The sequence below is a fragment of the Plodia interpunctella genome, chromosome 3 (assembly GCF_027563975.2).
Source record: "Plodia interpunctella isolate USDA-ARS_2022_Savannah chromosome 3, ilPloInte3.2, whole genome shotgun sequence".
NCBI lineage: Eukaryota > Metazoa > Arthropoda > Insecta > Lepidoptera > Pyralidae > Plodia > Plodia interpunctella.
The window spans coordinates 8,712,477-8,732,815 of NC_071296.1; the positions used below are offsets into that span (position 1 = coordinate 8,712,477).

Sequence of the window (20,339 nt, forward strand, 5' to 3'; positions counted from 1 at the left end):
TCATATGTTTTCCCTGATGCTTCCGCCGCCATTGAGCATCGGTGCCCTATATCTCCTCCACTTCGCACGGTCGTGTTAGTAGTCAGACCATTGGCTTGCATATCATCCCTGACGACATTGAAACTCCCACAAGTAAATGTAAGATTCCTAGAATACCGACAGCTAGTAAGTTAACATAGCTTTCTACTAGGTATAGAAAGTGAGATGAAATATGGTGATTAATAGCATCATTCATTAAGTTAACCATAAATATCTTTATTAGAAGCGGACGTGTTTATTAAAAATATTGACGGATACACGGACACGGATTTAGCAACTATAATCGTTGGCAATTAGCGAGTTGAAAGTCTAATATTGACTGATAAATGTATTCATTTCATTATGTCAGATTTTCCACTGATAAGATTGTATCTAATCATACCTATTCATATAGGTAGACGTCATGTCTCTCACGTAAGTATAATTTATTAACAAAAAAATTTGGTGTGTAAATTTGTTATTAACTAAACCAGTTTTGTTACTAAAGGTTAAATATTTAATTAATTTAACAAATTGCACGTGAGAAATGGAGTTGAAAATTATATTTAGGTACCCATTAAATAAGCTATCACTGTAACAATAACCATTCATTTATATTTGTATAGTGATCGATCTATGTCCATCTGAATAGCAATGTTTTTAAAGTATTTCAAAAGCAATGATTGTAATGTATCAAGTGTTGTTATCAGTGGCTTTGGCTTCAAATAAGATTAAGATAAATTAATGCTACGATATAATCTTCAAATGGTTTGGTAACAAGCTTTAACTAGGTGGTTTAGCTATGGAGAATATCATAACAGATTTAGGTGTGGTAATAGATTCTCTGATGATAGACATTCATTCAGAAGAAACTGTTGAGACCTATCGAAATCGAATAACGTTTGCGAAGATCTTTGATCGATTGTCTACGAGATCTAAAATTCGTAAGGTCTATAGTTCGCCACAACAATCAAAATATCAAACGGTATAATTCGAATAAACACACACATATTGGATTCACACATATTACTATACAATCTATCGATTTTGGTAATTCTACCAATAAAATCAAACGGACAATCTTCAACTAGAAAGTTTGATTATCCTTATAGTAATTCCTAGAAGGCTGAATATTACGTAGTAACGATTACAAAAATAGTGTGGTTTATAAACGTGAAAGTCAAAGTTCCCGAGTTATCTGTGCTGGTTAGGTGTAGTTTTATATAATCTGTGGCTGGGATAAGGTGCAGGAAGGCTCATTGTTGCAGACTACAAATGTCAAACCATCGCGATCGTGCAGCGGCCGTAATTTGTTGAAAGTAGAATCAATTTGTTTTAGAAAGTTATCCATTTTGCTACCGCGCCTGTGGCGGCTGGGCTTGCGAATTATTGCACTGGTTTTTTATTTTATTTTTGTAAGCGAGGCCGTCCAAAAAGTAGTGTATTGGTTATGGGTAGGTCAGGGGTAGAGCAATCCACTATGGCTGGTCTGTGATTATAATTCAATAAATAGGTAATATTTCCCATCCTTGCATGTTTTCTTGCATGCTTCCATCAAGACAATTCTGATAACCTTGTGACCTAACTTTAGTTATGAGTAAAAATAGTCTCGCTTGTAGAAATTTAAACAATATTGACCTACTAAATATTGAAACAAAACATAAGTGCCCTTGGGTATTCGCTTGGAGCAGTTTGTTTATAAATACAGCCATGTGTGTGTGGATGTGGAGGCGCCTCTCATGATGAAGTCATCCCGCCTGATCTATATTTAACAATTTTCGTAGATCTACTAAACTTAGTACTGAAAACATTTTTTACAAAACGTTTTCTTAGGGAACAAATTAAGATAAATATAAAAGGAATCTTCTTCTTCATAGTCGTATTCCTCATGGCTGAGGGTCGTAATAAATTACGTGGAATGAAACACATGGAGTTGGTCGATGGAAACTACTAAACATCAGTCAGATTGGTATACAAACTCATGTGGCACGAGTAGGATTCGAACATGGGACTTGTCGGTTCTCAGACACTATAGGTAGGTACTAAAAATAAACTAAATAATAACCACAACTAATACGTCATATTAGTATTTTTTGGTTGGGATGTGTATTGGTTGAGATCGTTTATAAATTCATGTATTCATTTTTTTTTAATTTAGCTTCAATTTAGTTTTTGATTTAATTCATTGTCCTGTCAGTTTTTGTGAGGCATGGACTTTTTTTTATAGATCCATGATGTGAGGTATATCTTTTAATTGTCTTCTAAACCACATTTTACAATTACTGAAATTACACGTAATATGTTTTTCATTAGCATAAATAATTTCCTTGCTGACGTTGACTTTAACCGGCGCGCCGCCGCTGACGTGATTACAAAATGGATTAATTTGCGTTTTTCTGCGCACGTTATAGTTAATATCAAAGTTGACCGTGCAACCCAGCCTTAGTGTGTCCTAATTTGTTATTTAAACTTAAAATTCTAGATGGAAACATATTAAAAATTGCTTCACTGTTTAAACATGGGAAAGGATCTAAATACATGTTTCAGCTCAGCATCTTTGTTATTATCAGCTTAGTAAATGTGAATAACGTTTTTAATTCAAAGCAATAGAATTCTGTTTACATGTCCACAGCTCGGGTATGTTGTTCTAATTAACGTAATGGACAGTTTAATTGACATTTCCTCTAATTCAGCATCAAATCATTCTTCAAATAGGTGACGTCTCGTTAGAGTGTCATTTAGTATGGAGCGTTTGGACGATGCCGAAAATTTGTGATTTTATTTTTGTCATATCTTTGAAAGCATTGTCATTATCACAGGTTTTTCACTGGTGTTTATAATAATATAAGGGCCTTCGAATAGTCATAGTCACCAAAATAAAAATTAATCATGAAGTAATTTTAAAGAGGAGATAGAAAATGGTACATATTTTTTATACATTATTAAACGATATTCTCATTAACAGATATTTTGTCAATTTCGTAAGAACAGACCAGAGACAAAGCAAATTGTGTTGAGGAAATACATGGAAATCTTTTTACAAATGCAGATAAATTTACTTCACACTGCACGTTTAAACGCAGGAAGCGGTGACCCTAGAGACAGCGACTGCAGTTCTTAATTTATGTTGATAAGTCCGTGTTGTCCGTGTTTGTTTGTACTCTGACCAGTCAAGGTCGGTCAACCACTGGATATTCTGACAAAACCAGCCAGCTCAATGTCATTATCTGCTTTATAAAATTAACTAATAAATTATATAGCTAATAATAGCTTATCGTGCAATGGTTGGATGTTGCCAACAATTTTAATTAAATTAATTTTGTACATAATATTTTCCAACGATAGTGGTGTTAGTAAATTGATACATCAATGCTGCAAGAATATACAAAACCTTATTGAAAAAATTAGTTGTGTTTTGTTTTATTTACCAGCCATCAAGATCCCACTGCTGGACAAAGGATCTTCCCCCTCAATTTATTTGAGAGAAGTTCTGTTAAAATATACCTATTTCTATCTATATTAAGCAGGTTACTAAATTAGCTTCAAGGCTTTTATTTTAATTGTAGAACTGGTTTACACTGCTGCTGCAATCGTATCCTTACTTTTGAATACTTGCTTATTTGAATTGAGCTGCGTACATTGAGATTTCCAAGAAATGTTTAATGTTACTATCGGATTGGTCACCCGGGATGGACCATTGGAAAATTTTGAAATTTCGTGATAAGGAGATCCCGGAATCTCTATAATGTCTGAACAATTTGAGATTTTAATGCAATTTTTGATAGGAATAACAAACATCCTCACAATCTTTTGCGTTTGTTATTAGAAATAAGTAATTTGTCTCACATTTGCTCAAAAGCGGAAACGGCTTTGATGTTTTGGTTTCTTTATTTTAATTGTAAAGAAAACTTAAAGTAAAAATCAAATAACGAATGAATTTAATTGATTGGTGAATGGTATAACGGTAGGTACCAAGTTAGAATATTGCTTATAATAGAAATAAATGAAGTCATTGTTTGACACTATGACAATTAGCTGTCTATTTTAAACAATAAAAAATAGTCTGAACTTGTAGAACAATCGTGTGTCATTAAGTAGATAAATGGATATAAAATAATGATAATAGGAGACTTTCGTAAACAAGAATTCAAACGCCTGACACCTTTTTAGGTTTTCGCCTGTTTGTTTCCCAAAGCGCAGGTGAAGAAGAATAATAAATTAATGTTATACTGCCTGGGCCATAAGAGCGTCTACCTGAACGCACTACATGAGTACGCATCTATTTGTGATTGTGGGTATAGTTGCGCCGGCGCCATGCAACTTGCACATGCAATGACACCACAGAAGAAACCAGACACTGAGTATGTTGCCGAGAACATAGCCGCAAGTACTTAGCTTGCCATAATTAGGTATTTATTAAGCACTTTTGGTATGTATATAAGTAAAACAGGTCCATTCATGTTTTAAAATATAAATCTTTTCTCGAGGGTATGGAATACTTTTTACTTTAGGTAGGTATTTATACTTATGTAGATTTATTTGGGTTGTTAATTTTTTCCTTGCTCATCCAATTTATGTTCAGTGTCAATCTAACGGCAATAATTTAATTTTTAAAAATCCTAGGACTATGCTGTCAATATATACCTTACTCAACAGACTGTGTGAGACGACACCGGTTATGCTCAACTGATGACCAACCCAATAAGTTGTAAGGAGTTTATGATACTTAAATCCCTACTCATATTTCAGAATCGTTGAATAAAAGTAGAATCTAATTAATATTAAGTATAACAAATTTGAAAAACATTGCTAGGTTATCCGGCTTATAAATTGTTTGTTAAAGATAGTACAGAATTAAAATATGATGCAAGTAATATATTTGTGAATACAGCAGAATGCCTATAGATAATTTATTAACCTTTAAAACGCATTTATTGTAAAAGCACATGTAGTTACAGGGTCATTCATATCATATGTATGGTCCAGACAAGTATTTGAAAATACAGTACACGATTGTAAAGCATAGTAAATTGTAACAATCAGATGTTAAATCATCACTAAACAGGTCTGGGGGTTCGTATCGATTTTAAAGCCCTTTAAAGCAGAGGGGAACTAGGGTGAATGATCGCGGCTGTACGCCATGCTACTGGGAACAATGTCTGGCCAGAACGGTATGTCGCCTTGCCATTTTGTCATCTCGCCGCGTTTGTTTGAGCCTTGCACACTAAATGCACTTTATGTCGATGACTTTGTGGAATGAAATCGTCACATGGTTACGTGCTGAGTCACCGGCCAGGTAACGAAATGTTTGCTCCATTAGTCGGCCGAACTTCAACACAATAATTCGTTTTAAAATAAGTATTTCTTTTGCAGTTAATCATGCATTAGGTTTTCAATGGTCTGGTTCATTTCAATGTTATTAATACCATAGAAAAGCCTAGATTCTTCAAATTTCATTAGGTAAGATTGGTTTCTCCTAAAGTTTTACTAATATACAAAACAAATGTAGTCTTAAATCGTGGAGTAATATTCCAAGATTATTCTACCAACCAGGATTGTATCATCTTATGAATTTGTTGAATAATTTAGCAGGCTTAGTAGTCAGTAAAGGTCTTCATGCACGTTCTTTATCTTTAGCAATAGCATTGAAGACGGTCGCGGCACTGAGTTGTGTAAACACAACCATCTGTGGAAAATCAATAAGCATTCCCTTCTTCAGATAGCCTTCACAACGATACTACGTCACCAGTCCGGATGTGGTCTTCAAATGAGGATTCGTTTACTTTAATCAAGAGCAATAAAATAATTAATATGACATACCATCTAGCATGCACCTTCGAGAGGCCACATCGTCATCATCAATGTCCTGGAAACCGCCGCTTTTGAGTTTCGCATCCTTAGCCACCTCCATTGTGTCACTACACTACACTACGGCATCGCAGGATTGGAGATCGCACACACGTTTCTCACAGGACCGTCACAATAGCACAGCTGATTCGCGTTAATGAGAAACGCGTTACTACGGTAGCCGTAAGCTAATAACTGACGATTCCGAGCGGTCGGCCGTCTCGTACGCGATTCGTTCAATGTCAGTATCGAATGGACAATCAATTATGCGACAGTATCGCGAAGAGGACTCGTGTCGCAACTTAGTATCGTGTTCACAGCATAGCACATGCGTCCCGCACGGGAACACTTTTGTTTTTCATTGCGCATGCGTGAGACCGGTCGCTTGGACATGTCGATATCGACGCTAGAGCTATGGCGACGAGGAGACGCCATGCTCGACATTTGAGCTTAAATTAATGGACTGTTGCGAATTGAGTTGTTTATGCAAACAGTCTACAGACTTCGCATAAATATCTCACTTAGCTCAGTATTGGCAAGGACTCCCATTTTTTTAAATTAAGTAGGTGTACCTATGTGCCATGATATTGGGTATGACCTAAGTCCTACTGTTATCGACAATAACATTAAAAGTTACCAGTTCTAAAAGTAATATTGATGTTTAAGAATGTTTTTATAACAGTACCTAACCTAGACCGTCCAATAAGTAATTTATTATCTTTCAAGCACTCAAGAGAACCCATGCATGATGGGATAAACAATTGTTTTGTACGGCAACAGTACCGTTTGGAATCGTTGCTATTTGATATCAAAAGGCGTTTTGATTTCTTCAATGTAGTATAAATTGAAAAAATGTCGAAATCTATCATAGTAAAGATATGGATAATATTTGACGAAAACGGTCAGCCTAAACTTGCTTAAATTGCAAACGGTAAAATTTGAAGATGGAATAATTGTAACATTTGGCTTAATTAATCGACCGTATAAATTGACGATAAACTTAACGTAAAAATTAAATCATAAAACTAAGATACCACCGAATCCGAAGTTGCTGGCCTCTCATTTGCTAGAATAGAGCTAATGGTTTTCAAAAGGCTGAACGCACAGTTTCCAAACATAGCTAAGAACACTCGATGAAAGAGAATTAGAAGAAAAGAAAAGAAAAGAGAAAGAGAAAGAAAAGAGAAAGAGAATTTACTCTTTCAAATAAAAAATATTGTTGGAAGGTTAAATAATCGTACTCAACAATTCACAATAAATCACTTAGATTAACATATTTCTTTTTACCTACTTATATTAGTTAATTGATACAATTGGAACGAGCATGAACTTACTTACTGACAGGTGGAAATGCGTGTATAGTTGCAATGTCTACTACTACTACTACCACTTCGAATTTTGCCAATAACGCCAATATGCAGGTGCTTAACCGACAATAATGGAATAATATGTTTTTGGATGAATATTAAATACTTGAGAAAGAAGGATAGTGCTTTCCCGCTATGACAAATAATAATCGATTTCGTCTCGAAAAAATGAGTCTTAGAAAAAGTAGCTAAGACTTTTCCCAAAATATATTGAATTTAATTAAGTAGGAATTAAACTCACCTTCAAGTGCACCAATAGATAGCTAAAGAGAAACATTGCCACCACATAAGTACGCCTTTAAACATGTTTGATATTCAGAATATGGCGACCGTTAATATGATAATAATTTCTAAGGAAAGATCACGTCATTGACCGAAAAACATGCGAATAGTTTAGCCAACAGAGATAGTCTCATACTCAAGAATACCAAGTAAACGATGACATCAACCTGCGGTGTTGGTTATAGCATAGCAGTGTCAAGTTCATATTATAACGAGAAAAAAAACCTGTCTTGTTATTCCGTATGGTGTATTATTCCATCCATACAAAATTGACAATGATGTAATTTCAGTTTTTTTTAATGTCATTGTAGGGAAAAACTAAAATGTTTTCTGCCGAACCCATTTCAAAAAGCTTCGCGATAATTGAGTTGGGGGACCTTCTTTTCAGAAATAGATTCATTCCATTATCATCAACAAGCATTTAAGATCCTTGCTCTTGTCGATGGAGCTGCCTACATTTAGTACATCTACCACTACCATCGAATTTATCTCCCTATACAACATAACTCCTGCCTTCTTCAACTGAACTGAACCATGAATGCTTTGAATGCAAAATTCCATAAACTGACAGTCTGACCTGAAGTCAAACATAGACTATCGCGGGTGGAACTCGGTCAAAGCCTAGCCCTTATATAATATTTCGTAAGCGAAAAAACATCACCTGACATAAAATGAAATAATAATTATTATGTAGTACACTGTATTATTTTTTATTATCTCTCAAATTTATTATCTCAATTAACAGTATAAAACAAGATAATTAATTATTTTTCCGGTCCGGTCATCAGATAAGAAATGATCTATTTTATTACAAGCAGTAACAGTCAGATAGAAAAGATTAAAATTGCACAATCGATCGGAACTAATAGTCGGAAATTTCGTCTAGATAGTCTAATTGTTACAAAGACCACTGAACAATGGACACATTATTTTTATAGTATAGCGAAAGCACTTGCGCAATGCCATGTAAAGACTATTAAAATAATAAATGGTTACCTCCTAATGACTTACATCACAAGGCGGCTTTGGCGGTGACAACAATACCCTATTTATAAAACTTGTCTCATTAATAAAATCGACAATTAGTGTTGTACCTACAGAGCAGCTTGTTCTCATTGTTGGGAATTCGCGTAGAGCAAATTTACTCTAAAGTAGGTGACTAGACATATAATATTATATCCCTGGCTGTTTTAAGCTATAGCTAATTAATCATCTCGACTTCGTATAAGGCTTCGTTGGTGTGCCCTCAAATTACTGGATATGGACTGCCCTCAAATACCTACTACTGAATAGGTGGTAGTCGAGTGCAAAGACTGTCACAGATATCGCATTTTTGGAATTATGTACCTAGATATGTATGTATGTGGTTACCTTTATCTTCTAGTGACCTTTTCATCTTGATTCGTTTAGTCCATGGATTTAGTAAGTACTTCCGGAGTACCTACTAATTCCATGGTTTTGTCTCAAAGTCAAAATGAACATACCTGAAAAAAAAACAATATACCTATTATTTTTATAAAGAACGGTCTGAAACGTTGTTCTTAATTTTAAATTCAATCAAAAAAGATATATTTTTCTAAATTCAAATATTTTTGTAGATAACTCATCAAATAACTCACAGTTAAATAACACGATTACTAAACAAAAGTCTCACACGTTATTTAAATTATATCACTTTAATGTACGTCATTTTATCTTAATTTAGCTTGGCTTAATGTTGGTGGTGAGCATAATAAAACTTTAATTGCAGCACCTCTCTGCAGGTGCCCGTAGGGATTACACGACCAGTTACGAAAATTATCATTATTTAACAAAATGTAACGTAATCAATGCTTTACATTTGAGTAGAACGTAGAAAGTTTCTCCGTGTCGTAGGTCAAATTTTCCAAGGTTTTCGGGTCAGAAGAAAACAAATATTATATCTGGAGCTTCTTGGACTCGGCTTGTTTGTGTGATGATGTCGACAATCGTGGTCATTCAGGTTTAGTACCTTCATTGTCACTATCAACTGATTTTTAAATGTATGCTGTTCGAAGGAATTTAGTCTTCTATCGGTCGACCGAACGACAGTGTATGTAATATGTAGGTATGTACATAAAATAATATTTGAAAATGTAAGATTTGAAAGAATTTAGTACACTGGTGAAATAAAACGTCAGGTACCTACTTGCAGGTTTTATTCCGAAACTATAGGCATACGATTTACATAACTAAATTTTACTTCTTTTTAAGGATCAGAAAAATATTTTATAATAACAGGATGCTAACTATTATCATATATTATTTAGATACAGTTACACATTTTCATCCCTTACGGGGTAGACAGAGCTAAGAGTGAATATCGAAGGCCACGGTTAGCCGTATGGCGAGCTTTTAGTGGAATTAAATCCTCAAATAAAAATTTAATCCTCAAAAAATCAATGTGAAACAAGCTCCAAAAGTAGTAACACGAAAATAAAAAAAATGGAAAATAGAAACAAAATATGTATATTAAGCAGCAACAAACAGAATAAAATATTTTCAATTGCTAGAGAAACCTTAAAAACATATAACATATGTCATTACCTTACTACAAATGGCAACACTAAATTATTACTAAAAGACATCAAATCGAAATTGACACATTTTAATAAGAATGACTACTGTATTATTATGATCGGAGATGAAGATTTTAAAAGTACTAAAAATTATTTTAATATCATATATTACATTCGAGATATGTTACAACAATTGACACATACCAACATCATTATTTGTCTTCCCACATACAAATATAGTCAAATAAATAATATGTTTAATTGGAGAGTTGAAAATTTTAATAACCTATTATATCTGGATGTACATAGTCATGGATATGCTTATATATTAGATTCAAATAAAAATATAGGTTACGATTATTCAACATTCCTGTTACGAACAGGAATTGTAACTAATAATGGAATGCGCATAATATTTAATGATATTAAAAATCTTATTAAAGATATAGATTACAATAATAATCAACTAGAAAATAATACTCCAGAAGAGGATTCTTCATTTTTTCGAGACTAAGGCTTTGTACATTTTACATCAAAACATTGCAGGGTTATTAAATAAATCTGATGAGCTTTGCATTATTTTACAAGAACTCATTGATAAGAAAATAGACGTAGACATCATTTGCATAACTGAACATTTCATGGAGACTGGATACGAGACCTTCCTAAACTTACATAATTATAATTTAGCTGCTTGTTACGGTAGAAATAATTCCAAACGAGGAGGAGCGTGTATTTTAGTGAAGAAAGAGCATAAGTGGAGAGAAATAAATGTTAAAAAATATTGTGTTCCTAGTACATTCGAGTGTTGTGCGGTTGAGTTAATTGATTATAAACTTAATATTCTTTGTGTATATAGGGTGCCAGATTATAAAAATATATATGATTTTTTCCAAAAGTTGGAACAAGTCTTAAACGGTATATCGAAATGTAGTCAAAAACAATTAATAATTGCTGGTGACTTTAATATTGATAATCTGAAAAATACTAAGGAAAAAAATGAATTTGAATGTATATTAAATAGTTATGATTTAAAATTAGCATTGAAACAAGTCACTAGACCAGTAAGCCAGACATGTATTGATAATTTTGCTCATAATTTCAAAAAGAATTGTATAACGGAAGTGTTAGATTTCGGTCTGTCAGATCACACAGCTCAGCTTATTAAATTGCCTATTATAAAAACTGTAAGATTTAAGTTTTGGCGTAGAACAGTGCGAGATTACAGTGTCGAAAATATTAATAAATTTATAGACTGCATAAAACGCTTAAGTTTTTCGGAAATATATAATACGGTGGACCCCAATATTGCGTATCACAGTTTTGCAGAAGTTTTTATATTATTTTATGATTTATGTTTTCCTAAAAAACGGATTATAGTCAATGTCTATAGAAAACAATCTTGGATTTCCAAAGGATTAAGAAATTGTAGTAAAAAGAAAAGAAGTCTTTTGTGGAAGTTTAGAACAAAGCCTACTCTTAATAATAAAATAAATTACAAAAGATACACGAAACAGTTTAAAAAAATTATTAAATTGACAAAATTAAGTCAAAATAATTATAAGATAATGACGTCCGAGAACAAATCAAAAACCACATGGCAAATTATAAATCAAGCTAGACTAAACATACCAAAAGAAACAATAAGTCGAATTAAAGTTGATAATCACTATATAACAAATCCAGAGGAAATAGCTAATTCATTTAATAATTATTTCATTGACAAAATCAAACCAGAAAAAAGAAGTCGAGCCAATACCATATCTGCTATTACCCATAGACAACATTCAATGTTTATGGCACCATGCTCACCAGAGGAAGTTTATAAAATTATAAAAGAACTTAAAAATACGGATAGTGTTGGGTATGATGGTGTTTCAACCAAAATACTCAAAGCTGTAAATGAACATATATGTCATCATGTTAGTCACTTAATAAACCTTAGTATAGAAGCTGGTGTTTTCCCTCAAGACTTAAAAACTACCATAATTAAACCTTTATTAAAAAAAAATAACAAAGAACTAATGCAATATTATCGACCTATAGCTTTAAATTCTATATTTTCAAAGGTTTATGAAAAACATTTTTCCAACCAATTAAACGTCTATTTTGAAGATAAAAAAATTTTGTGTAATGAACAAAAGGGGTTTCGTCGTAATAAAAATATAAATATGGCCATCTATGATTTTTTGAAAATTGTATTAACTGAAGTTAACATCAGAAAACCCATATGCTCTATATATTGTGATATGACACAAGCTTTTGACTATGTTCAACATGACATACTATTACACAAGTTAGAAGCGTACGGAATTAGGGGTAATGTGTTAAATTTAATAAAATCATATTTATCTAATCGTAAACAGTTAACAGAAATTTCAAAATTCAATCCTAAAACACAATCGGAACAACATTACTTATCAACTGAACGTTCTGTATTATATGGTGTTCCACAAGGTAGTGTGCTTGGGCCCCTTCTTTTCATAATATATATTAACGATCTTCCAAACACTACCAAACATAATATGACTTTATTTGCGGACGATAGCACGGTAACAATAAAATGTAATGATGTAAATATTTATCAATTAGATATTAATGCAACTTTAACATGCATAATTGAATGGCTTGATAATAATAATTTAAAGATAAATCTTGACAAAACCAATATAATGCATTTTAGTCAAAGACCGCTTGATACGGAAAATTATAAAATAGAATATCAAGGCCATGTGTTGAAAGAAGTTGATTCAACAAAATTTCTAGGGCTAACTATAGATTCTAAATTAAACTGGAAACCCCATATAGATGGTCTTAGTAAAATACTTAGTAGTTCGGCGTTTGTACTATTTAAACTCTCAAATGAATTAAACATAAAAGCGCTTCTTACAGCTTATCATGGTTTAGTGGAATCAATACTTAGATATGGAATAATTTTTTGGGGCAATTCGACGGATAAGGATATAGCTTTTAAAATGCAAAAACGCTGTATTCGCGCAATGTTTAGACTCCAAAGCACTGATAGTTGTCAGCCGTTTTTTAAAGAACACAAAATTCTTACACTTCCGTCACTTTACATACTTGAGGTAGCAACATTTGTGAAAACCAATGCTCATTTATTCCCTCGTCTAGCTGATGTTGTATTGAGGAATCATCGAGATATCTATCGATTATGCATGCACCCATCAAAAACTGCTTTACTCGGTAATAGCATAGTATGTATGGCACCGAAAATTTACAACAAAATTCCAAATCAATATAAAAGCTTAAATTTAAATCTATTTAAAAAGCACCTCAAGTCTTTATTAACTGATAAATGTTATTATACTTTAAATGATTTCTTTAATGATAGACTCGGATAGAATTTAGGGCTAGTATAGTACATTATAGTTCATTATAGTTTGTTTTGGATTTGTAGTGGATAGCATGCTCCTCTTTATTTAATTATATTTGCATACCTATATTCGGTAAAACGTGTAGGTCTAATTCATTTTGACTATTTGTACTCATGTTTTTGGCAAATAAATGTTTTCTTTCTTTCTTTCTTTCTTAAAATTAAATACGAGTATGTTGCTAGTCTACAAGAAGAATCTCCAGTTTAAAGTGCTTTAAAGGTTTAGAAATACTAACATCATATATATGTATGTAGATAACATCGTATAAGTTAGTACAATGTGCCACTAAGGTGTTACATGAGGTCACGGCTCACTTTTCGTCTCTCATCTTGTGTAATGATAATTATGATTTCATTTTCTTTACGTTTTCCCACGTGTGAATAATAATAAAGATTGATTGACTCATTAGTTGCACGCGAGATTCACGATTAGTTTGCGTTATCACACTAGTAAAAAACTCATAGATAAACTATTATGTAAACATTATCCGTAAAAAGTCTACAATGTATGTACAGTCGGCTGCATATCAAGTTGCCCTAAAAGGGTCTTTATGCCGCGGTATTAGCGATGAATATATAGCTTGATGTGCTGTTGACTCTACTATGTACGACGGACGACCACTGGCCGTAACGTATAGCACGCATGTTATTCAGTTTGTGTACTTATTCCTCAGTGAAGTTTGGCTGTCACCAAAACAATAACAAATTTTGTTAATCATAAATAGATACTTTTATATGTGAGTTAATGTAAAACATACTATAATCATTGTCCATTAAATAAATTAGGTTGAGAATGTTAACCATTATTTTAATTAAGTAACTGCATCTAAACTGCAGGGTTTATGTATTATAAATATTACTGTAAATCACAGTAATATTTATAATACATAAACCCTATACAGGGTGACTTTTGTGAAAAAACTGATCCATACATTTTCCTCAACAAATACTTGATATTCTATGGAACACCAGATTTTTTCGCGATTTCGTGGTAGTTCAGTATCATGGACAAAAATTTGTCAATAATTAAAAGACACTCTGTATATCGAAAAATCATAACTGTTCTATGTCAGAAGATGCGAGGTCTTTAAAGAAAAGACAGTGAGAGATAAGATCAATGATAATTATCGGGTTTTTTCAAAGCTTCCGTCGCGTGTTGATGTAGAAAATGTTCTTTGTTCTACTTTAACCAGCGATCAGACGAAAAAAAGAGTTCAATTATATTATGCTAATTATTTATTTCTTATATTACTTTTAACTAGGATAAGTGCTTGTGCGATGTACATTTCCACAGTTAGGTACTTCGCTGTCTTTGGATAAATTAACAATCACTATATACTATATATGTATGTATCTGTATTTAATTATTACGTTCCCGACTTCGCACCGGTACGGTATGCATGTTATACATTAAAAATTTCCTATTATCACTCAGAAACCCGCATCGAAATCCGTTGCGTAGTTTAAAAGATCTAAGCATACTAGGTACAGACAGACAGCGGAAAGTTACTTTGTTTTATATATAAGAATATAATTTTTAATAATACGTAATGATTATCGAAGAAGAAAGGGATTTTTACACTACAATTTTTGTGAGCTAGCGTAGTATGATAAAACTCAGACGGTATCAAGAAATAATAATTATAAAAAATGACAAAAAAAAATTTTTAGTCTCCTTAAAAAATTTTTACTCTTAATTTCTTTTGGAAGTAGGCTGTTGTCCATGTAATGAACATATTGTAAAAAAAATGTGCAGTAAAGAAAAAAATAGATAGATCTGTTTGTAATAAAATTAAAAGCAGATAATTAAACTCCGACTACCTATATCAAAATGTACTTAAATGGAATGAGACAGGTACCCATACATTACAGGTGCATCTGCGTATTCTGCATAGAAACATGTACATTACGTGAACGATTATATAATTATTGCTTTATTACAGTCGTATAAAACAATGGAAATCACTTTATCAAGACACTACATCTTCGTGTGACGGCTAATTACAACGTTTTCAACTGCATTAACGATGATACTGGAGGAATGCGTATTGTTCATTTGTTCAAAATTTTGTTTTATCGTTATTCTGTTATACCAGCGTCGTTTTTAACGACACAATGCTGAGCGGAGACCATTTTGGTACTTACACATAGTAATATTTAATGTAATATTGTTATGTATTCTTGTGTTTAGTGTACCAAATAAACGATTTTTCTTTCGATTGAACGAGACATTTTAATCAAAAGTTGTGACGCAATCGCAAAAATACGTAACATTCTATCCTAATTATTATTAACGTTCATCATATTTTGAAATAAATAGTTGTAAGCAAGGCATACCGAAAAATCAATCATAGTTTGACAAACCATCTACGCAAAAAATGGACAACGGAAATCCGTTCCTCATAAAATAATGAGAACATAGAAGTATCTATACATTAATTTTCATAAGAAGGAGACTATTTCTAATCTAATTTTATTTATTTCGTTATAAAATCCACGTAAATCGTATAGTTATGATGCTGGAAGATAAATTTTAACTCCTAGGTCATGGTCAATTCAACTCATACTTCAGTACTCAGGTGATAGCTTTTAATTACGTCTAATAAATTATGGAGCATATACACAAAAAATGACACACTTCTAATTTCTTACATAACCGATTTTATTCAATTAATACACAATAACTAATCAGAAAAGCACGGGGTGATTTTTGATTATCAGATTCGAGATTTAATACGTTGAGTGTTGTTATTTATATGTTTTCTGAGTTGTCAATATTGTACAAAGTCACAATCTAAACTATATTTAATTTAGCCTAGTTCGGATCTAACGTAACAAATATGTAAGATTCAATCAACATCCGATTGCATCTATTTTAATCGTTATATTTCGATTAAACTGTTAATAAATTTTAATCGCATGGGCGAAGGTTTAAAATTTGTTAGATTACTTATATCTGTAGACATCTATAATTAATCAAATCTTGAAATGATGATGACTTATTAAGTTGTCTATTAATAAGATTATACTTTTAACAGTAAGTTGATCTCATAGGAGTCTATTTTAGATAAATCATTATTTTTACTGTATTGTATGAAAATTTAAAGTCATGTAGCTCTGTAATGAAATGTGAAGATTGAGTAATGTTTTAGAATATGAGTGCCATTTTGCGAAGCGTACATTTTCCTAGAAACGAAGAAACGACGTGTTCGTTTTCATTCCGTAGTTAAAGTGATTGGAAGAACCATGAACTATTATGATTTTCTTAATAATTAACAGTTTTGGAACTAGGATATGGATTTAATATATGGGTGTTTAATACAATAATAGCCATATATTATGTACCTTAACGTAAGAAAACAGTCTTCAACTATTCTATTTCACTAAAAAAAAGTATAAAAAATTGTAGTGCAAGAAAAATTCATACGAAACGGACACGTTTCGCGCAAAAAACTTTGGCGTGTATAAATGATATGATACACGCTAAAGAGAACATAAATTTTTACTTGCGTAATAATATGTACTTAGGTTACTAATCTATATAGGATGTATCATACGCAGACATATTTCACATTGTAAAATTAAAATGAATGTTTATGATTGATGATCTGAAGACGAACTATTAATTAGAGACAACAGTAGAAAATACTTAATTGGCCATTTTGTTATCTAAGAGATCATGAGCAGTAAGTAATATTAAGGGTGGGTTGCATCAGTCTACTTAAACGTTAACTTTAACGTGCGAAGAAAAACGCTAATTAATCTATTTTATTTAAACGGTGACGGTGCGCAGGTTAAGGTTCAAGTTGACTGGTGCGACCCACTCTAAGCAATGTTATAAGTATCCCCTGGGGTTTATTTATGTCTGATGGTCAATTAGTTGGCTAACCTACTCCTACGCAAAATTATGTAATAAAATAATAAATAGTTATCTTAGTATTTATTTTAATGGGCAATAAAAATAAGAGCGATTACGGTTATAGCTGGATCTGTTTGAGTAGCCTGTAGGCATGTAAAGATCGTTTGTTTAGAACGAAGATATGACATAATGTTTTCATAGATTTTTTTTAAAACGTTCGGTAACGTAAGATTATAGGTAATGGAACAATAGGAAAAATAAATAGTAATTTTAGTAATGTTGTGCCACTCAAGCATTAGATTGTTATAGTGTATGGATGATATAGTATAGTTCCAGTGGAGACGAAAAAGTAGAAAGATGGTTCACATAAAAAATAATCATTAGAATTTTCGAAGATTTCGCTCTGATTTTACGACCGGCCGCCTGCCTGACATCAACTATAAAGTATGGAGATACTTCTCGTCTGGGGGCCTTACTGTGTTACGAATGAGTCGTGTCAAGCACAATCGTGACCACTACCGCTACGTGACTAAGATTAGAGGTGTTTTACTAATGGTGCCATATTTTTCTATTAGATAACGCATACATAATTCAAGCCGGTGAATGGATTATTTAACAAATGTAGAGCAGTTTTGTTTATTTACAATACATTGTCTAATTCGTAAAATATTTACTTTTACTATTTAAATTGGACAGTAACATCACGTGCGAGTGCGAAAAATTATAAAATAACTTTTGCGGTTACGTTTAATATTATCAAGCGGGCCCTGGGCTCCGACGCTCTGCAGATGAGAAAGAGACAGAGAATACGAATAGGAACAAGAAAATTTTAGTCTCATTATTCATCTCTCAAATAATATCTTAAATTTTAATTAATCAGGCGCCACGCCGTAATGAACCTGGCAAGAAAATTGCAAATGTTCGGTACGAGTATCTTTCTTCCGCTCCAGATATCTCCACGCTCTGTATGGTGCGTGTGCGACGTTGTTCGTCATTGGTTTAGATAATTTCTCTAAATCTACAGGATGATCAATTAAATGCTTTCTCGCGGAGCACCGTGAGCATGTTAGCTGTTTGTATATCCAAGAAATTCAGTGCTATGTATCGCCCGGGCAGCGATTAATTTAAATAGTTTCTTTAAAATACGCTTCATAAATTAACCAGTAAGTATAAATTGTATCTTCAAGCAAATTTCGAATGAATAAACAAAATGACCTATTATTATTCTCGATTTTATTATTGAAATTATGGCTATTGAAATTGACATGAAGTTTTTAAGTGTATATATTAAATTCTTCTCGCAATTAAATATTCTAACCACATTTGATTGTCTTTTGATATAAATCTTTATCTAAATTTATTTGTTGCGCCGGTTGATTATACTCACAGAAATTGGAATACTAATACGAAGAAACGTTCATAAACGTACGTATACGTAGAAATTAGAATAATAAACACTGTACGATACCAAAGTATCTTGGTTTCGTAAGAAAAATTCGTAAAATCCCCAAATTCTTCCATGCAACGTTTTAAGAAATAATCTGAAATATACATATCTAATATGCTTAATCACGTACTTGAAGAGGGATAAAAACCACATCGGTGATATTATTTACTGGATGAAAGAAAAATTAAACAATTTTCTCGTCATGTGAAATGAAACATCAAACAAATTATACCAGACTCCTCTATAAATTAGCATTATAAACTATTACGATTACCAGTGATTATAAACCACTTGGTGTAAAGTCAAACAACAAGTAGGCAAGCGTGGCTCCATCAATTCATTATACGGCAATAATCGATTCGATTCCATTCGATATACTTAAACGATTGTTGTTCGATTCACTAATATGGTTACGTAAAGTGTGTCACCGATGTTGCATTCTTGTGAGTGATATAATGGAGTAACTCGACTCTTGATACTGTAACCGGCTTTTTGCAAGCTTTTATTTGACCGACACCTGTCTCCTCATCGGCGGGAAGTTTTGCAAGTGGAAGTTTAATTCAATTCCCATATTGGTAATCATATCATGCAATCTTTCTTTTTACAAGTGTGTTTTTGGCATTGTTGCTAACACTAGTGTCAGATTTGTTCAAGTCCTGTATGACTTTAACTAATAGTGGCGGTAGACGCATACCTGGGTGTTTCTCACAGCGATTTAAACGCCGCGGCCGCGCTGTCATTACATATTTTTAAATTTTAACAAAGACAAGAATTAGTTTTACTATCTGACTTTAAAATAATTAATCTGCACTGTGGTAATGTATGATGATGTATGACTTTATTTATATTGATTTTGGAAATCGTTTCCTTCGGCGAGAAAAGTGCCGCAGCGAATATAATTGATGGAAGTCTGTGACTAGATCCTATAGACATTTTTTTTAAATAGGTACAAAATAACTTTGGGATGAATGTTATTATGAAAGTTAATATTTAACAAAGACAATGATAATTGTAAAGTTTAAAACACTTGGTGGAGTTATTTTCAGTTCTCTTTCCATTGCCAACTGTATAATTCTTGAGCACAGTATGAATTAGTGTAATTTAACTGTTTACGTGTTGTTAACATCGTTGTAATAGGATTTCCTATAATCTGTGACACCGTGTGGATGTGGCTTCAGGAACGTTAAGATGTATCCACAGTGCCGTTACTCTCGTAAGGCTATGTATGATGTGTTGATCAGAGTCTTATTAATGTATAATTAAAATTAGCATTCGGTATTCTAGTCAATAATATGTAATCAGATACGAGCCAGTCAAAGGTTTACGGATATGATAATAAAATCATGATTAGATTTGGATTTTATGGCTAAATTACTAATTATAACGTCTATCTTGACCTACGTCGTCCAACGAGGACTGTTTTGACAAATGTGTTACAGTCATAGATTTAGCTTTATTTAGGGCTATATAATATTAAACTTAATTTCGTTTATTTTTAATTTTCGTAGTTTTTTTAATTTCGTAGCTTTTCGTAAGGTTAAATAGCTTTTAGTTTTCATTTTAATTAATGGCACTACAAAGTTTGTAT

At 32.5% G+C, this 20,339-nt stretch overlaps 1 protein-coding gene across 2 annotated transcripts in view; it reads right to left on the reverse strand.

Annotated features, from left to right (window-relative positions):
- The window catches only part of Cen (Centrocortin), a 57,639-nt gene that overhangs the window by 18,351 nt on the left and 18,949 nt on the right, over positions 1-20,339 (reverse strand). The window contains exon 1 of one of the 2 annotated variants that reach the window (XM_053769980.2): positions 5,839-6,214. The exons of the other annotated variant lie outside the window; for it this stretch is intronic. Coding sequence (XP_053625955.1) covers positions 5,839-5,929 — 91 coding nt within the window. The 5' untranslated portion in view covers positions 5,930-6,214. Of the gene's footprint in view, positions 1-5,838; positions 6,215-20,339 lie in introns of those variants that run through there. 2 annotated transcript variants of the gene reach the window in all.